This window comes from Haliotis asinina, chromosome 9 (genome assembly GCF_037392515.1).
Source record: "Haliotis asinina isolate JCU_RB_2024 chromosome 9, JCU_Hal_asi_v2, whole genome shotgun sequence".
Lineage (NCBI taxonomy): Eukaryota > Metazoa > Mollusca > Gastropoda > Lepetellida > Haliotidae > Haliotis > Haliotis asinina.
The window spans coordinates 31,025,911-31,043,189 of NC_090288.1; the positions used below are offsets into that span (position 1 = coordinate 31,025,911).

The window sequence follows — 17,279 nt, forward strand, 5'->3', positions numbered from 1 at the left end:
AGAGAGAGTAGTCAAGGGGAGACTACTGTACCTTCTCCAGGTTGAGTTTGAGGTCATTAAGCACCTGCTCCTTCTGGTGGAGCTGGTCCTGGGAGTCGGACTTTGACTCAGACAGCTGCTTCTGGAGATCTGCCACAGCTTTCTCCTTCTCATCCAAAGCCTTACGAGTCTGACAACAGGTAGCATTGTGATAAATGTGCACAGACCAGATCTCAACTTACAGCACCAATGTTGGCCTGCAGTTTACTCTGACCAGATTTTCTTAATACCTGTGCCTGACTAAATGGCTCCAAGTACTTCAATCTGCACAACAGTACTTACTGCCTGTTGGGGTCAAAATGATATGGGTAACTCCAAATCAATTCTTGATTAAACATTTATTTCAATGCAGAATGTAATGAAAAGATCAGACCAACTCTTGATAAAAGTTCCATGCAGTTTGCCCCAAAAACATTGAACTTACTTAACAAACTGTCATCATCTTGTTTTGATTTTCTGAGACTGTGATTCATCAGTATCATTTTGACCCAAACTGACAAAAACTGTCTATCTTTTGATGAGATAGTACTTGTCTTACGCTTGACATCCTGTCCAATCCTGGTGATGATGAGAGGGTGTCATGCAAAATCCTCATTAGAATACACCTGTAGTGTATTTCACATCATGAGATCCCATCTTCTAACAGATAATCTTATTCTATGCCTAAATGAAATGAGATCTTGAGACCCCATGCCTTACCCCAATTAAATCCTCATACATGATGTCTCACTGAATAAAATCCTCTCATCCCATTTCCCATCCTTATGAGATCCATCATCCCATGCCTCATGATTATGAGATCCATCATCCCATGCCTCACGATTATGAGACCCATCATCCCATGCCTCACCCTTATGAGATCCATCATCCCATACCTCACCCTAATGAGATCCATCATCCCATGCCTCACCCTTATGAGATCAATCATCCCATACCTCACCCTAATGAGATCCATCATCCCATGCCTCACCCTTATGAGATCCATCATCCAATGCCTCATCTTTATGAGATCCATCATCCCATGCCTCACCCTTATGAGATCCATCATCCCTGCCTCACCCTTATGAGATCCATCATCCCATGCCTCACCCTTATGAGATCCATCATCCCATGCCTAACCCTTATGAGATCCATCATCCCATGCCTCACCCTTATGAGATCCATCATCCCTGCCTCACCCTTATGAGATCCATCATCCCATGCCTCACCCTTATGAGATCCATCATCCCATGCCTCACCCTTATGAGATCCATCATCCCATGCCTCACCCTTGAGAAATTCTACTATCTGATGTTTCAAATGAACTTAATAATCGCATCCTATGCATCACCCAGATATCATTATCTTAATGAGATCTTCCTGTCAAAACAATCTTACCTTGATAAGATCCTCCTCAACTTCAGACAGCTTCCCAGTCCTCATCTGGTTCTCCTGCTCTGACTGGCTGATCTTAGCATCTCTTTCATCCAGGGTAGCCTGCAGCTCTGACAGCTGACTGGTTCTCTCTGTCAGCTGCAACTGCACCTCTTCCAGCTTGCCATGCAGCTGTAACAACCAAATACAGAGACATCAGTGTCCTGAGGCACTTCTGTACAGACACATCAGTGCACTGAGCCACTCCTTTACACAGACACATCAGTGTAGCGAGGCACTCCTTTACACAGACACATCAGTGTAGCGAGGCACTCCTTTACAGAGACACATCAGTGTAGCGAGGCAGTCCTTCACACAGACACATCAGTGTACTGAGGCAACCAGTGAAAATCATGGTTAAAAACTAGTCGTCAGCAAGTGGTGAGGCAAGCTGACCTGGCCCATGCATGTCATCAATTGAAACTCATGATGCTAATCACTCTATTGTGTGGTTCAGACTCAATTCTTTACAGATCACCATCATAGAGATGGGATATTGCTGAGTACCAAAAATTAAAACTGGCCAAAATAAATACAAAACATTCATAATCTGAAAACATCTTTTTCCAGAGTTCTGCAAGAAGGTATATTTAACATTTGCCCTGGAATACCCGCATCATACTACAACAGATACGATCATTACCTTATTCAGATCCTGGCCGAGCTCTGCAACATTGGCCTCATTGGTGCGCAGCTTGTTCTCCAGGTTGCGCTTCTCCTCCTCCAGGCTCGTGTAGTCATCCTGCATCTTGCTGATGGCAGTCTGCTGGTCACCTGATGCCAGTCTCACATCCTCAAGCTGTTGGGTCAACTGCAAGGAAGACACCATCCACACTCTTACAGGTCAGTTTGATACATATCACACAAGTTAGACCAAAACAGGTTCATGTGATAGATGCTGCACAAGCTACACTCATACACCTATATCCATGTCACAGACACCACTCAAATAGAACCCCTACACTTCCATGTGACAGAGAACACTCAAGTTCCACTGAGCACATCCAAGTTATTCATAACACTTCTCCGACTTAAATATCTGTCTTGATAACATAACCTGTGTTCCTCAACACTGCATATGTCCAGAAATGAGCCAGGATTGAACATCAACTTTCAAAGAACACACATCTGCACAAGAGTTGATTACCTTTGCTTTGTGCTCAATGAGGTCTCTGATCTCGGCTTCCTTCTGCTGCAGACTGGAAGCCAGGTGCTGAGATCCGGAATCTCGCTCACTCAGAGCAGTCTGAAGACTGAAATATCTTACATCAAAACAGATTCAGAAATTCAGGTTTAAAACAGTCATGTCAGTCTCCAGTGTTTAGCTCAGGATGATGTTGACAATGCTTGGTATATGTTAATACTAACACAAGTCAGAAACCCACAACTCTTATACACATCCCTCTTGAGATGGAAATAACTGATCAAATGCTTTCAGGAAAGACTTATTCTAACCAGAACTGTGAGTCATTATACTGGGTAAGTGTGTAGGGATAACATCTACCAAACTTGCCTCTATCCCCCTCCACAATGCAATGTTTGTGCAAAAAGAACACCCATTCCATAGCACTGACAAACTTTATCACTAATACCACCCATTCAACAAAGACATCTTAGCGGAAATTGTCATAAACATACTTTCAGTAATAAGACTGCAATAAGCTTTCTGTGACGAGAGGCAGAGGGACAGCAGAGCAGTGAAAGCGTTTGTTCATCACAACGAAGATCTGTGTTTGATTCCCCACATGGGTACAATGCGTAAAGCCCATTTCTAGTATCCACATCATGATATTGCTGGAATATTGTGAAAGCAGCGTAATACTAAATTCTCTCACTCATTTTAAGTGACGGAACCATAAGAACCAAGGTAGCTCATCTCAATGCTTGTCTTTTGTTAACACAAGAGGACACTTACTGTGCCAACTCCTCCAGCTTGGGGGCCTTCTCCAGCTCAAGCTTCAGTTCGTTATACCTTACAGTGGACCTGTGATGGAAAGACCAGGATGAAATGACAGTATTAACATAATCAGCATATATATATAAAATGGGGTGGGTAAAGGCGTGTGAAGGTTACTGCAGATATTTACAACAAACATGTATGTGTGTGGCTGCTTGCACTTGTCCAGGTATGCCAGTGTAATGCTAGCTTATTGTTTGGTTGTTTGTTGTTTAACGCCGCACTCAGCAGTATTCCAGCTATATGGCGGCAGTCTGTAAATAATCAAGTCTGGACCAGACAATCTAGTGATCAACATCATGAGGATCAATCTAAACAACTGCGATACAATGACATGACTAAAAGAAGTTAGCAAGTCTGAACACCTGATCCTGTTAGCTGCTTCTTACGACAAGAATGGGTTACTGAAAATCAGGTTTAACCTGGATCTTGAAGGATAAAAGCTTACCGAGATACACTGCAGTTTAACATAGATACCACGTTCTGACACAATATACTGAGCCGACCAGTCTTGTTTTGTCCTCTTAATGCCAAGCCCCAAGCAGGGAAACAACCATGTTGTAACACTGTTGGGTACAACACGATTAAGGAACAGAGTGTCTGATATGATTTCAAGGCTGACATTCGATCTAGTGCACATTGGTACATTCTAATACCACTAGTATGATGGGTAATGAATGTGACGTGTCTACTTACTCCTGGTACTTCTCCTGCAGAGCCTTGTATTCCCGCTCCAGGTCATCCTTCTCCTTCTCCCGCTCCAGAGTCATCTTGTCCATCAGAGTCTGAACACTGATGAGTTCCTGTTTCAGCACCAGAACGTCATCAGCCCCGGGCCTGCAAACACAAACACCTAAACAATAAACCTTATATTAAGAGACTGGCAGAGTGTTTGCCTTGTATCAGTATTCAAACCATAGTGTGCAACAGTGCAGTGGTAAGGTGTCTTCCTATCATGCTGAAGGCCTGGGTTCAGTGCCCGGTGGAGGCACCTAGGTTCTGGTCTAGAGGTGGGGTTAGATACTTACATCTACACTATCTCAGTTCCTCCAGCTGTAAAATGTGTACCCATGTGCATGTGCTGGCAAAGTGAGTGTTGAGTTTGTTGCCCTCAATGGCTGTATGATCCCCAGGGAGTTGAAAGAGCATGGGAAAGGATGACAGTGCAATATAACCAGGGATAGTAATGCATGTATGCTTAGATATGAGCGGACTGTTACTATTGTTTGAAACTTGAAAGGAGCATCACCTCTGGGACAACTGGGACTCCACGTTCCGGACATAGCTATCCTTTTCATCCAGCTGAACCTGCAAGAGGAACATAATGGATAATAGGTGCTGTAACTAGTACTAATGGTACATACTAGTGCTACACACAATAGATGTAGCAAGACCCGCCTCTTACGTTGCGTTGCTGAAGGCCTATTCTACCCCGGACCTTCACAGGTCAGGAGAATTGATATCATATCTTACATATGATAACTTCTCAAATAGTTTCTAAGGGTTTTAAAATGTAGAAAAAATGCAGCATGTTCTCGAGTAAATAAGGATTACTGCTGCAGTCATCAATATATTATATGAACCACTGAAGTCAGTAAATACCAGAATCTGGTCCATGAAAACCACTGGTTGAAAGCATGAACAAAGAATGAGTCATGCAACAAATTATAATGTAATACCCATTTCAGTCGACTGTTAAAACTGCCACTTAACCTGGTCCGTTAGGCCATCTGTTGTATATGTGTTTGACCTCACCTTCAGTGTACGAATGTGGTCCTCCAGCGCTGCCCTTTGACCTTCGCTCTCATCAGCTTTGGCCTTCACACTCACCATCTCACCAGCCTAGAAAGGTCATTCAAAAGTCTACATCCCTATTACATATCCACAGGTCAAGTGTACACAAACAAACTCTTCTGGATGCCTCACATTCTGACAACCTTCAATGTTTACAAAACATCAAGTTTGCTATCTTTCTGAGCAAAAAGACATTGTATAAACAAGCCAAAAGGGGACAGGTTTGCTGCTATGATATGAAATATTCACAAAATGCCTACAAAGCTATTCACCTGCTGGTCAATTGGGTCTTTAATGATGACTGAATCCCACCTCTCAGTTGTAGTTACCATGAGACCATGTGAGTGAACTTTCTCGTAACAGGCATTTTCTGTTAAGCCATGTCAAGTCTAATCCCTGCTTTTTGGAGATCAATTTACATTAGTCAACTCATGTCTGTAATTTTCCAGCTATATTAGTACAGTCTGTAAATAATTAAGTCTGGACCAGGCAATCCAGTGACTGTGAGGAAAGAGTGAGTGAATGAGTGAGTTTAGTTTTACGCTGCACTCAGTAATATTCCAGCTTTATATGGCGACGGTCTGTAAATAATTGAGTCTGGACCAGATAATCCAGTATTTGGGAACCTTCACGGGTCCTGTGAGGAAAGATCCACACTGTGGGGTTACAATGACAATTATTCATGTCAACATGTCTAGCCACCCAATCCACATATACACCTGTTATTAGCAGCAAAGGTGGTATGGGAGCAATTTCACCAAGAATCCCCCCTCCCCCACAAACAAGAGCCATATACAAGGTAACGACAGTCTATCAGTACTGACCATGTGTGCTGTTTTCTGTTCAATTTTTTCCTTCTCCTCCTTTATGGCATTCAGCTGACCTGTGACCTCTGACACCGTCGTCTGGAGGTGGTGCACCTCAGAACTCACTGCAACAAGTGGGGGTCAGTGACATGAGGTCATGGGAACCTCAGAAACACTGATACTGGCAAACAGTTTCTTGTGTTGATCATTGATAATTCTAAAGCAAAGACATATTCCTAACAGATTTCAACATAGCACAACTGGCAAACATTTGAGGAGAGGTGATATTGGATTTCATTATAATCCACCATCATGGTTATGAATAACATTTTCCCCTAAACCTGTCTTCCTGCATTAAATTTGAGTAGGGAAGGTATTCCCATGTGTACTTTGAACAGACATTATGAAACAAATGGAGTCATGTGCTGATGACATTGCAGACTTGTTTCAAATCACTAGATGATAACTCTAGGCATTGCGACATTACATAGACTCAAACAAGGAATGGTAGCAAACTGGCGTATGGTATTATGAAGCAGACTTGGTATAACATATCCTGGAAATGCAAGGATGGAGACAGCAGACGCATTGGATAACATGAACTCACAGAGGGTTCTACTTTCTTCAGAGCCTTTCAACTGCATCTTCAGCAGTTCCAGCTCATTCTTTGTCTGAAATGCAGATACACAACTGAAAGAATGTGTCTGACTCAAAACTGATAAACTGATTGTCAAACAACAAATCAGACTTTCAAGCATTTTTCTTGACCCTCCTGAAAAATGGTCATTTCAGCATGTCAGGCAGTTTTACTCCATGGTGACAGACATACCTATAGTTATAACATTTGTGTTATGTGTTGACAAGCAAGGAAACATATGCTAATGTTATGCTAGTGCAATACCGTAGTGATGGTATTGGCATACAGCCTGCGATGCAATACATCACAATACTAAAGTTTTGGTCACGGTGATATGTTGCCAAAGTATTGTCCACTGAAGCTGCGATATGATACAAATCTTGATTTAATTCTAACGCCAACCATAACACACCTTAAGATCAAACAAAACCATTTTGAAGTATTTTATCAAATTCCAACAGCATTTTTTAAATGTTCATTCAGAAATGAGATTAAGTTTATACTTTAACTTTATGCGCTATATCTGACACGGTTCTTGACACAAGAATTTCCAGGACAACGTTAACTTATGAAGGGAAAAACATGTATCGTAATCGTCAAACAAAAGTAAGCCTTTTTCTTGACAGATATTGCCATCAGGCAATATTCAAAGTTAAACATTGATGTATCGTGAACCATTGCATATGGGATATGTGACAATTTAAAACTTATCGATTCACTATATCGGTAGCCCATGTATAAAAATAAGCTAAGACCGCTAAAGGAGATTCCTAGAGTACAGATGCAGACATGGTATGTAAAATTTCCTGGGGTGCATGCTGACTTGGATATTTGTGGATAAATAATCTGTGGGGTGGGAAGTCCTGTGTTTCAGTTAGCACCCTGGGGAACTCCCATACATTCTCAGGCAACTAATAATGTGTGGGGCAGGGAGTCTAGTGCTTCGAGACTTCCCTGGCGGTGCAAACGGACACAAACATTAGATTCCAGCCCGAACATTATTATCAGTGTAAATCAGTTATACGTAAGACAGCCTGAGACTTAACACAAGTTCTTGGAGAGAACTCACCTCAGCAGATATGGCATCAGGAACCTCCCCATTCTGCTGGGTCTTCTCCAGCTCCCTCTTCAGTTCTTCTGTGTACCACTTCTCCTCCTTTAGAGACACCCTTAGGTCCTCAATCTCCTGTCTCAAGGCCAACACATCGCCATCTCTGTGGAAACCACGAGTGCCCTTGGCATCTTTATCATAGTAATATATACAAAACTCACACAGACTAATAGTACTAAAAATGGTACACATTTTCATGAACAGGCACAATGATGAAGGTGATGAACATAATATTTTCGGATATTAACTAGATATTTATTAAGAATTTCTTTATTGAATTGATCATTTAGTAAACTATATATGGGACCACTAAACTAATGAGTGATTGAATGTTGGTGTATGCACATTCAGCAATATTCCAGCTCTGTCATAACCTGCAAACAATCAGTCTCAGCAAGCAAACAAGTGGCTTATAGCATCAGCGACAACACACTCACTTACACCAACTTACACTGCTTGAAACTTTAGTGCCAAGACTATGGTAAGGTATGAGACTTATGATAACCTCAGTGCCAAGACTACGGTAAGGTATGGGACTTATGATAACCTCAGTGCCAAGACAATGGTAAGGTATGGGACTTATGATAACCTCAGTGACATCTATGGTAAGGTATGAGACTTATGATAACCTCAGTGCCAAGACTATGGTAAGGTATGGGACTTATGATAACCTCAGCGACAACTATGGTACGGTATGGGTTTTACAATGCAAAACTGATTAGAAATTTTGTATGTCTCTAAACTTCGAACTTCACTAAACCTGCACTAACCAATGGATCATTCCTGTAGATCTTGTGGATCTCAAATTACTCACTCTTGATTTTACTGACCTCTCAAATGTCATGACAGGGAAAAACAAATGGGTGTATACTCAGTAACACAATGACATATAGAAAGTCGTCAAATGTAACATGGGTTATATTTAGGATTACACAGTGGGCTACATGTTTCACCTTGTGTGCAGTCGATTAGGTGTCTGACACTGAGGGTGTGGGTTCTAATCCCAGCTGTGACTCAGCCCAATAAAAATACTAGAATCTGTACATAACTGACAAAGTGCATTCCAAAATATAACGTATGTTAAGTATATGCCTGACAGAAAAGGGAGTGAGTGAGTGAGTGAGGTTAGCATTATGCACTCAGCAATATTCCAGCTATATGATGGCGGTCGGTATATAATCGAGTCTGGACCAGACAATCCAGTGATCAGCAACATGAGCATCGATCTGCGCAATTGGGAACTGATGATATATATCAACCAAGTCAGCGAACCTGACCACCCGACCCCGTTAGTTGCCTGTTACGACAAGTATAGTCACCTGTCATGGCACGCATGGGCTGCTGAAGGCCTATTCTACCCCAGACATTCACAGATTGATAGAAAGGGACTTGCTACTGCCAGTTTTAATGAACATGACAACTTTCTTTCATGTGTCAGTCACTGCTTCAAGTTTATTGATGAATGTGTTTCAAACTCACACAATCGATGGGACAGAATGCCACGCTGTTGATATACCCAGTCCAACATGGATTGTAAGTCTGATTGGTCTGTTGGACTAAAAACTGTGCTGAACTGTTTTATTTTTACGCTGCTTGTAGCAATATTCCAGCAATATCACAACAGGGAACACAAAAAATGGGCTTCACACATTTTAACTGGCAAAGTTTTATTTTTACGCTGCTTGTAGCAATATTCCGGCAATATCACAACAGGGAACACAAAAAATGGGCTTCACACATTTTGCCAATATGGGTATCGAACTTGTGTCTTCGGCGTGAAGAGCGAACACTTAAACTATATAGGTACTGTACCACACGCCCACCCCCCATCATACACCCCCCACCCCCCTGAAATCACGAGAACCACACCCAAGATCCAGTTGTTAGTGGAGGTCTAGCGAAATGTAAGCACAAGAGATACAGAAGATGGTGACTATGTAGTGAATATCATAGAAAATAATCCAGGCATGTACATAACATACTGTGAAATGTAAGATGAGGTGTATATACTGTAAGTACTGGTGGTTGTCATACAAACACATTCCAACTGAACTAGAAGCAGTGACCAGAAAGCAATAGACCAGAACAGAAAGTCAAGCCAGGGAATGGTAAGGATATTTGTGACAGAGACGACTCGCTGAGAGACAGAGAGAAAAGCCCGGCCACCTGAACAATTGTACATGTACCTACCTCCTGTTTCTGTAGGGACAAAGGAAGAAATTTTCAGTGTCTCACTTTGAGGAAAACAGAAAGCCTTAATAGTGCAACATCAGACAGACAGCTTTCTAGGGCTGCTGTGGATTTTGTCATTTTCAGGAAATTATTTGGTCCACTAACTTGATTTTTTTATTTTTTACAGTGTAATTTGCTGTCAAATATATAAAATAATTCATTAGTAATTTCACATCCTCTTTTCTCTGGGATCCACCTTTTTTGCACTGTGCAGTACCTTTGGTACAAATTCCAAGGGGCCACCTAAAGGCATTGAATACATCTCCATCTTGTGACCAGATGGGACATATTTATAAGCAAATGATGATACTACAAAGTACTTGCATACAAAGAAGTTAAATGTCACAATTTTTTTACAAAACATGGAAAGCGTACGTAGATACTGAAGTTAGGATTCCATTGTTGAAAAATTCATGTCCGACAGATTCTCACAAACTGGTTGCTTGTTCTTAGTGACTTCCTCATGAGAATATGTAGTGCTGAATTCTAAAAGTGCTCCTTTACATCCCTTACATTTCACATGCTTCACATTCTCGTTACTTTCTGTATATTTTTTATGACAAAAGATATTAGTAACAGGTAAATGATACTTGCTTTTCTTAACATCTGTGACTGATAATACATATTTTCGCAAAGCTACAAAAGGATGGAAAATGGAAAGCCACTGTAAGAAGTATCTTGACAGATTGCCTGACCTCTAAATAAAGTTCATACTAAATGTATAAAAATAATGTGATATACTAAAAACTCATAGATATGACAGATAACACTGTCAGAATCTCTAGCTCTGTATTACTTCATGTCATTTGAACAACACAAGTTGAGCGTGAACAGATAGCAGTATGTCAGGATATATAGTTCGATATTCTACATGTAGCAGAGCGTGGAGTCATCCCTAAGATGACATCCTTACCTTGTCAGTTGCTGACAGGGTTAACCTCTTTGGTCATGTGGACAAGGCGCCCGACTTAGGATCAGAAGGTCCGTCATTCGAATCCCATCACGGGAATCGGAAATTTTGTGGCCGCTACATTGGCGCTCAACACGGGGCTGAGCAAGTTCATATCAAATTTGAACAAAATAAGCCTCAATACCCAACTATGCGGCCCGGGACGTGCCTTCTGTTGACGGGACAGTATGTAGCAGGGTGTGGAGTCATCCCAAAGATGACATCCTTACCTTGTCAGCTTGCTGACGGGTTAACCTCTTTGGTCATGTGGACAAGGCGTCCCACTTCGGATCAGAAGGTCCATCGTTCGAATCCCACCACGGGACTCGAAAATTTTGTGGCCGCTACATACATCAGACAGCTGTATGGGGACAGCAAAGGGAGACAACTGACAATTTTACCATCACTACTTTTAATTCTGGTGATAGGAAACTGAACCATAATTATCTTAATGCTATACACTGTATTATAATGCCTTGGCTATACATACACTATGTGCGTGTGTGTGTGTGTGTGTGTGTGTGTGTGTCTCTGCCTGTCTGTCTCTCTGTGTGTGTGTCTGTGTGTGTCTGTGTCTGTGTGTGTGTGTGCGTGCGCTCGTGTGCATGCATGCATGTTTATGTATGAGTGTGCATGCATTATGTATCTGTGTGTGTTTGTGTGTGTATTATGTATCTTGCGTGCGTGTGTGCAGGTAGGTACGTATGTAGGTATGTACGTATGTAGGTATGTTGGTATGTAGGTATGTTGGTATGTATGTTGGTATATAGGTATGTAGGTATGTTGGTATGTAGGTATGTTGGTATGTAGGTATGTACGTATGTAGGTATGTAGGTATGTAGGTATGTACGTATGTAGGTATGTTGGTATGTAGGTATATACGTATGTAGGTATGTTGGTATGTTGGTATGTAGGTAGGTATGTGTCCATGTGTATGCACATACTTTGGACCTTTGAATTTGATACTGAATGAAGATTCTTAAAATGTTGAATCATTATTCACTGAGAATGTGTTCATGATTTCATTCCACTGACTTAAGTGCACTGAAAGACACCTGAAGAATGACTTATGGAGCATGTTAAAAAGACAAGTTATACTGTAAATTGTATACAGGGACCAAATTAGTTATATTAACTGATTCTTTCACTGTCGCATGATATACTATAACTTGACTCCTTCTAGCTGGTCCCAATTCCATTTAGCTATCACAGAGAAAAGGTAATTGTAACTTACATACTTTAACATACACTTATGACTGCTGTAGCATCATGATCACATTGTGGAACAGGGCCCTGGTCACTGAATTCAGCAGTATGTATTGAAGCCAATTAACTACAAACTTTTAATTAAGTTCGCACTTTCAAATTTATAATTAACATTGTCTGATAATCATGATTATAACTCAATGTTTGGTAGTGGTTATGATTTGATAGTGGCATTATCTTAGCGCTAAAGATGTTTTATACACCCTCCATGTGCGTGAGTGAGTTTAGTTTAGTTTTATGCCACACTCAGCAATATTCCAGCAACATGGCACCAGTCTGTAAATAATCAAGTGGACCAGACAATCCAGTGATCAACCAACATGAGTATCGATCTGGGAACCAATGACATGTGTCAACCAAATCAGCGAACCTGACCACCTGATCCCGTTAGTCGCATCTTACAACAAAAGTAGTTGCCTTTTATTGCAAGCATGGGTTGCTGAAGGCCTATTCTACCCCGGAACGTTCACGGGTCTCACCCACCATGTAGTTAGAAAGACATCAATATGTATTTGGTATGAAAAGGCAGATGAAAAACTGTTTTTAAATGACAAGTATAAATTAACATATGCAGGGTTCACATTAAAACAGAACTTGTTATAACATGGAAAGCTTCACTAGCCAGGGAAAATATATATACCCTTAAAATGTTAAAACAAGGAGATGGCACTGTAATGCAAAACAATGTGGATGCCTTTATATTATAACAAAGGGAATATTTGAAATATATAGTAGGCAAAGTGGCCTTATACCCAAGTGGGTTAGAGTTATGGCAAAAGTAAAAAACAATTTCCCTAGGTTCAGCATGTTCTGTACCATAAGAACAGGTTTACTGAGGGACACTAAAATAAGTTGAACTGTTGGTATAAGACTATTGAACTATTTTTGAGAAAAGAATTTGGAACTATCATTTCATCGAACTGCATCAATGAAGAAGAGAATGATACTAAGTTGTTGAGTTCCACACAAAATTTACACTTAGCTTGAATATCGTTAAGGCAAATAGATTAAGTAACATGGAGATGTTAGCACACTTGCAAAAAAGATGGTTCAAACCAGCAGACATTCAGCTTTTGCCACAAACATTAGGTGAAATACATGATAAGAAACAATCGATTGTGTGTGACATGAACTACCTGTTCTCTGTTGGTCTCGCTGGGGTCTCATGGATCGACTGGTAGTGCTCCGTCAGTTCCTCCGGGGAAGACAACGACTTTTTGCAGATCGGGCAAAGGAAACCCTCCTAATACAAATACATCACATCATGCTCTTCGTAATACATACACATATGGATCCTAAATTCCGGGAACATTTCTTGTGTGTTTGTAAATTAAGACACACCTCTGCAATATTCCAGCTATATTTGATGAAGTCTGTTATAATCAAATATGGACAAATCAATCATCATGAAGATTGTGCTATACAATTTTGATACCATTCAGTGAGGTTGTACATTCATAACTGTAAGCATCTTTGTAACATCCTTCTATTCCTGCCATATCAACCACATAGATCCTGTTATTCGCCTCTTGCTACTGGAGGTGCAACGTTACAGACAATTCACGATGCGATAGATATCGCGATACCTCTGAATGATAAGATTAAATTCACATGACGACATCTTTAGTTATTTTCTTTAAAAACGTATATTTTTATATCAAGTAACAGCATAAATTTTGACATAACTGTCAATTTCTAATGATATCGATATGAAAAAAGTATTGATCTATTTATCGTCCAATAAAGTATCACATTTATCAATACTGCGATATATGTATCGTTATTCTACTTGCTACACACATTAGCTGTTCCAGACTAACAAAATTTTCTCACTGGAGCATAAGTCTAAGTATGGTTAGTATGTTAACATAATCAAAGTTATGGATGAAAGATAAAAGGCCTTTGATATGAAGCTACTGACAAAAATTCCAGCACTGAGGCAGAAAATGTCTTATGTGTGCATGGTGCAAGATATAAGACTAAGAGTCAGCGGGTAATCAGAAGCTGTTGATACGAGGCTACTAACAAAACTTCCAGCACTATGGTTGAAAATAGTGCAAGATGTAAGAGTCAGTGGGTAATATTTAAGATAAAATGAGACGCTGCAAATATATTTACGTTTTACCAACATACAATATAAGAACAATGACCAGTGCAAACCTAATATAGTGCCAAGATGAAAAATTCTGGGATCATCCAATTTGAGTTTTAACCTTCTTGGTGCCACAGGACCATACATTCTACCTCACATTTCACACCCCTTTCACCTTTAACATCACTTGACTCATATTTTATACAGTGCAAATGTTTATGAAACATAGCACAACTAGTCAAGTTCTGGGCATCTTATTATTCTTAATCCAATGTTTGAACTTCATGCAAGTGACAACGAATTCTTGCTCTGCACCAATGTCACCTGCACCTAACTATTTTCATATCAGACAGACAATTTGTAAAAGAATCTTCATCAAAGTTGTCAGAAATATTTACTTCGCCAATGAACTATCTGGCCATGTAAATTAACTATCAAAAACCATTTTCAGATTTACGAAGTGCGACTGTGACATCATTAGAAAGTCATCTCATTATTGTAAAAACCACCAGAGGATTAAACATTTTTGCTCGCAACCACGTTTACCTGGAATTATTTGTCCTGATTTGTATGAAGTAGTAAAAGTGAAAGATAACAAATAAACAACAAATAATTATGAAGAGATTTTCATGACAATCAGTTTTCATGGAAACACAAAAACAATAAAAATCACACTAAACATATCATGCTGGCTTTCAAAATGAAATGTTTAATACGTGTAACACTTTTGAACCTACTTTGTATCCAGAATGAAGAGGATCGAAAGCACCACTAAGAACATTTTACAAGATGACACTAAATTAGAATCTCAAAAGTCAAAGGGAAAAACACTATACACTATAGACTTAGCACTACAGAACCAAATATACATATATATAAATAAACGGTGAAGAATCACAAACAGTGATAAAGTGCATGCAACTGCCTTACGCCCTGGTCTTTGAGTTGATCAGTCTCACTGTGCTCTATGTCAAAGTGCATCTGTAGCGCCTCAGCTGACCTGAGCGACTGCATACACATGGGACACAGAAAGCCCTGCAGGGGAAGATTCAGGTCATAGGAGGTAAGACGGATAGAAGGAGGTCTGTATGGATGTGGCTAGTCAGATAAAATTTATCCTTATTTTACCTTGTTCAAAATGATAAATAATCATTGTAGCTCCTGTGTTTCTTATTCAGGTAAGTACATGTTGTAAGCCTATGTGAAAATCAATTTCTCTCCATACTGCTGTCACTTGTATTAAACATTTGTTTGACTTAAAACATAAAACATGGTAGTAATAACACAAGATTTGTTACAGTAACACAAGTGCATCTTTTGAACAAATCATTCTTGACCAGGTGTTATTCATCTAGATATCCACCTTCTTTGCAGATGGAGATATATTTATAACTGACAACCCTTGTAAGCAATAGTGCCACTGCCAGCATACAGAACAAACAAAAAGGTTATTTATGCTTGTGTAATATAGAATGTGCCTTAGTGTGTAATTTGAACATGAAACAAAGGGTATTTGTGTGACTTAACAATTATATGATGCAATGCAAACATTCATTCAAGACCATGACTGAAGTATGGATTTTGTTTGTTATCACTGAAAATTGAAAACAGGAACCTTACATGCAAAAAGCAAAGTGCGGTTGGTTAGAGTCAACTCAGTCAACTCAAATTTACATTATATCCAAAATGTAACAGGCTGGTAATCCTCTAACGAATGATACACAATATAAACCTCTCATAAATTGCTTTAAGCATGATAAGATAATCCTGTCATGGTTATGCTGTTCTGTGAGAGTCATGGGATACCTGTGCTTCATCGATGGTGGGAGGTTCTGCTTCTGCTTGGGATTGTGATGGTGTGCGATTGAAACTGGGGAAGGAAAAGCGACTGGCAAGGGTTGGGGATGCATCCTACAAGAGAATCAGATGCATGAAAATAGACATTGTTCAGTGGTCAATCAAAGTGTGATACCAACGCCTTAATATATCATCGTTTGTATCAGTTAGTAACATTGTTAGTTCATTCAGTGAAATTGGACGCATTCTTTAACTATGAAGGTGACATGACACATTTCAGGCAAGTTTTTATTTATCAAAATTCAAGTGTTTTCATATGAACAGAAAGCTGAAACTTCTACATGATGCAGTGTCTTGCATAGCTACTGCCTACATACGTAAGCTCATTGGTATAAGCATACCACAACCAGGCATAATCTACAGTAATCTGTAAGAGTCTAAACAACAGAGGCTCAACAATAGGTACACCCATGACTGTAAACAACTTTGTAAATGTCCTTCTAACCCTGCCCAGTCAAGCATATTCATGATATTGTATAAAATTGTATTGTATTTCATCTCTCATGCATTGTAACATGCATCATTATTAATATTATTGTTTAATTAAGTCAGAATAAAGTTACTAATGCATGATCTTATGCACAAAAACTGGATTTTTTTCAGAGTACATGCAATGCGTGGCATCATTTTCACTTTAATTCATTTGGGCCTGTTTTTGAAGTGAGAACGTCAACTTTCCAAGTTTGACGATTGTTAACATGATTGTATTATCGATGTCATATCATGCAAATCTGATTTCTTTATCAGTTAAACATCTCCCCACGGTCACCTGCTCTGTGTTACTGTCTTTCTTTCCCCGCAATCGTTTAAAGACAGACATTTTGAAGCCGGGGTTATATACGCAACTCCGTGTCTGCCCACTTCCTCCCTCAAACAAACCGGATGTTTTGGTCCTTCGCCATCTACCGGTAAATTGTTAGATACTATTTCCCAAAGACCATTGTACACAAAGTGAAAACATTCTGTTGGTCCACGACCTTACAATATAAAAACGTCATGGCCTTATTTTGAAATGAAACAGTTAGGTATGGAAAAAAATGAATGTGACATGGCATGCTACTTACCACTATCAACATTTCTTTAGGACATTTTCTGTACAATTTTAAAAATTCAAAAACATGATTTA

General features: G+C 39.8%; 1 protein-coding gene across 2 annotated transcripts in view; it reads right to left on the reverse strand.

Moving 5' to 3' along the window:
- LOC137296153 (early endosome antigen 1-like) overlaps positions 1-17,036 on the reverse strand; it is a 37,847-nt gene extending 20,811 nt beyond the window's left edge. Inside the window, exons 1-15 of one of the 2 annotated variants that reach the window (XM_067827853.1) lie at positions 16,923-17,036; positions 16,103-16,207; positions 15,227-15,331; positions 13,341-13,447; positions 7,716-7,860; positions 6,617-6,680; positions 6,028-6,134; positions 5,165-5,251; positions 4,659-4,717; positions 4,106-4,246; positions 3,368-3,436; positions 2,600-2,705; positions 2,096-2,263; positions 1,417-1,584; positions 32-169 (exon numbers count right to left, since the gene is read on the reverse strand). In XM_067827853.1, coding sequence (XP_067683954.1) covers positions 32-169; positions 1,417-1,584; positions 2,096-2,263; positions 2,600-2,705; positions 3,368-3,436; positions 4,106-4,246; positions 4,659-4,717; positions 5,165-5,251; positions 6,028-6,134; positions 6,617-6,680; positions 7,716-7,860; positions 13,341-13,447; positions 15,227-15,331; positions 16,103-16,207; positions 16,923-16,973 — 1,620 coding nt within the window. In that variant the 5' untranslated portion in view covers positions 16,974-17,036. The remainder of the gene's footprint in view (positions 1-31; positions 170-1,416; positions 1,585-2,095; positions 2,264-2,599; positions 2,706-3,367; positions 3,437-4,105; positions 4,247-4,658; positions 4,718-5,164; positions 5,252-6,027; positions 6,135-6,616; positions 6,681-7,715; positions 7,861-13,340; positions 13,448-15,226; positions 15,332-16,102; positions 16,208-16,922) is intronic. The other variant, XM_067827855.1, reaches the window with a different exon arrangement.
- Positions 17,037-17,279: the final 243 nt, after the last annotated feature.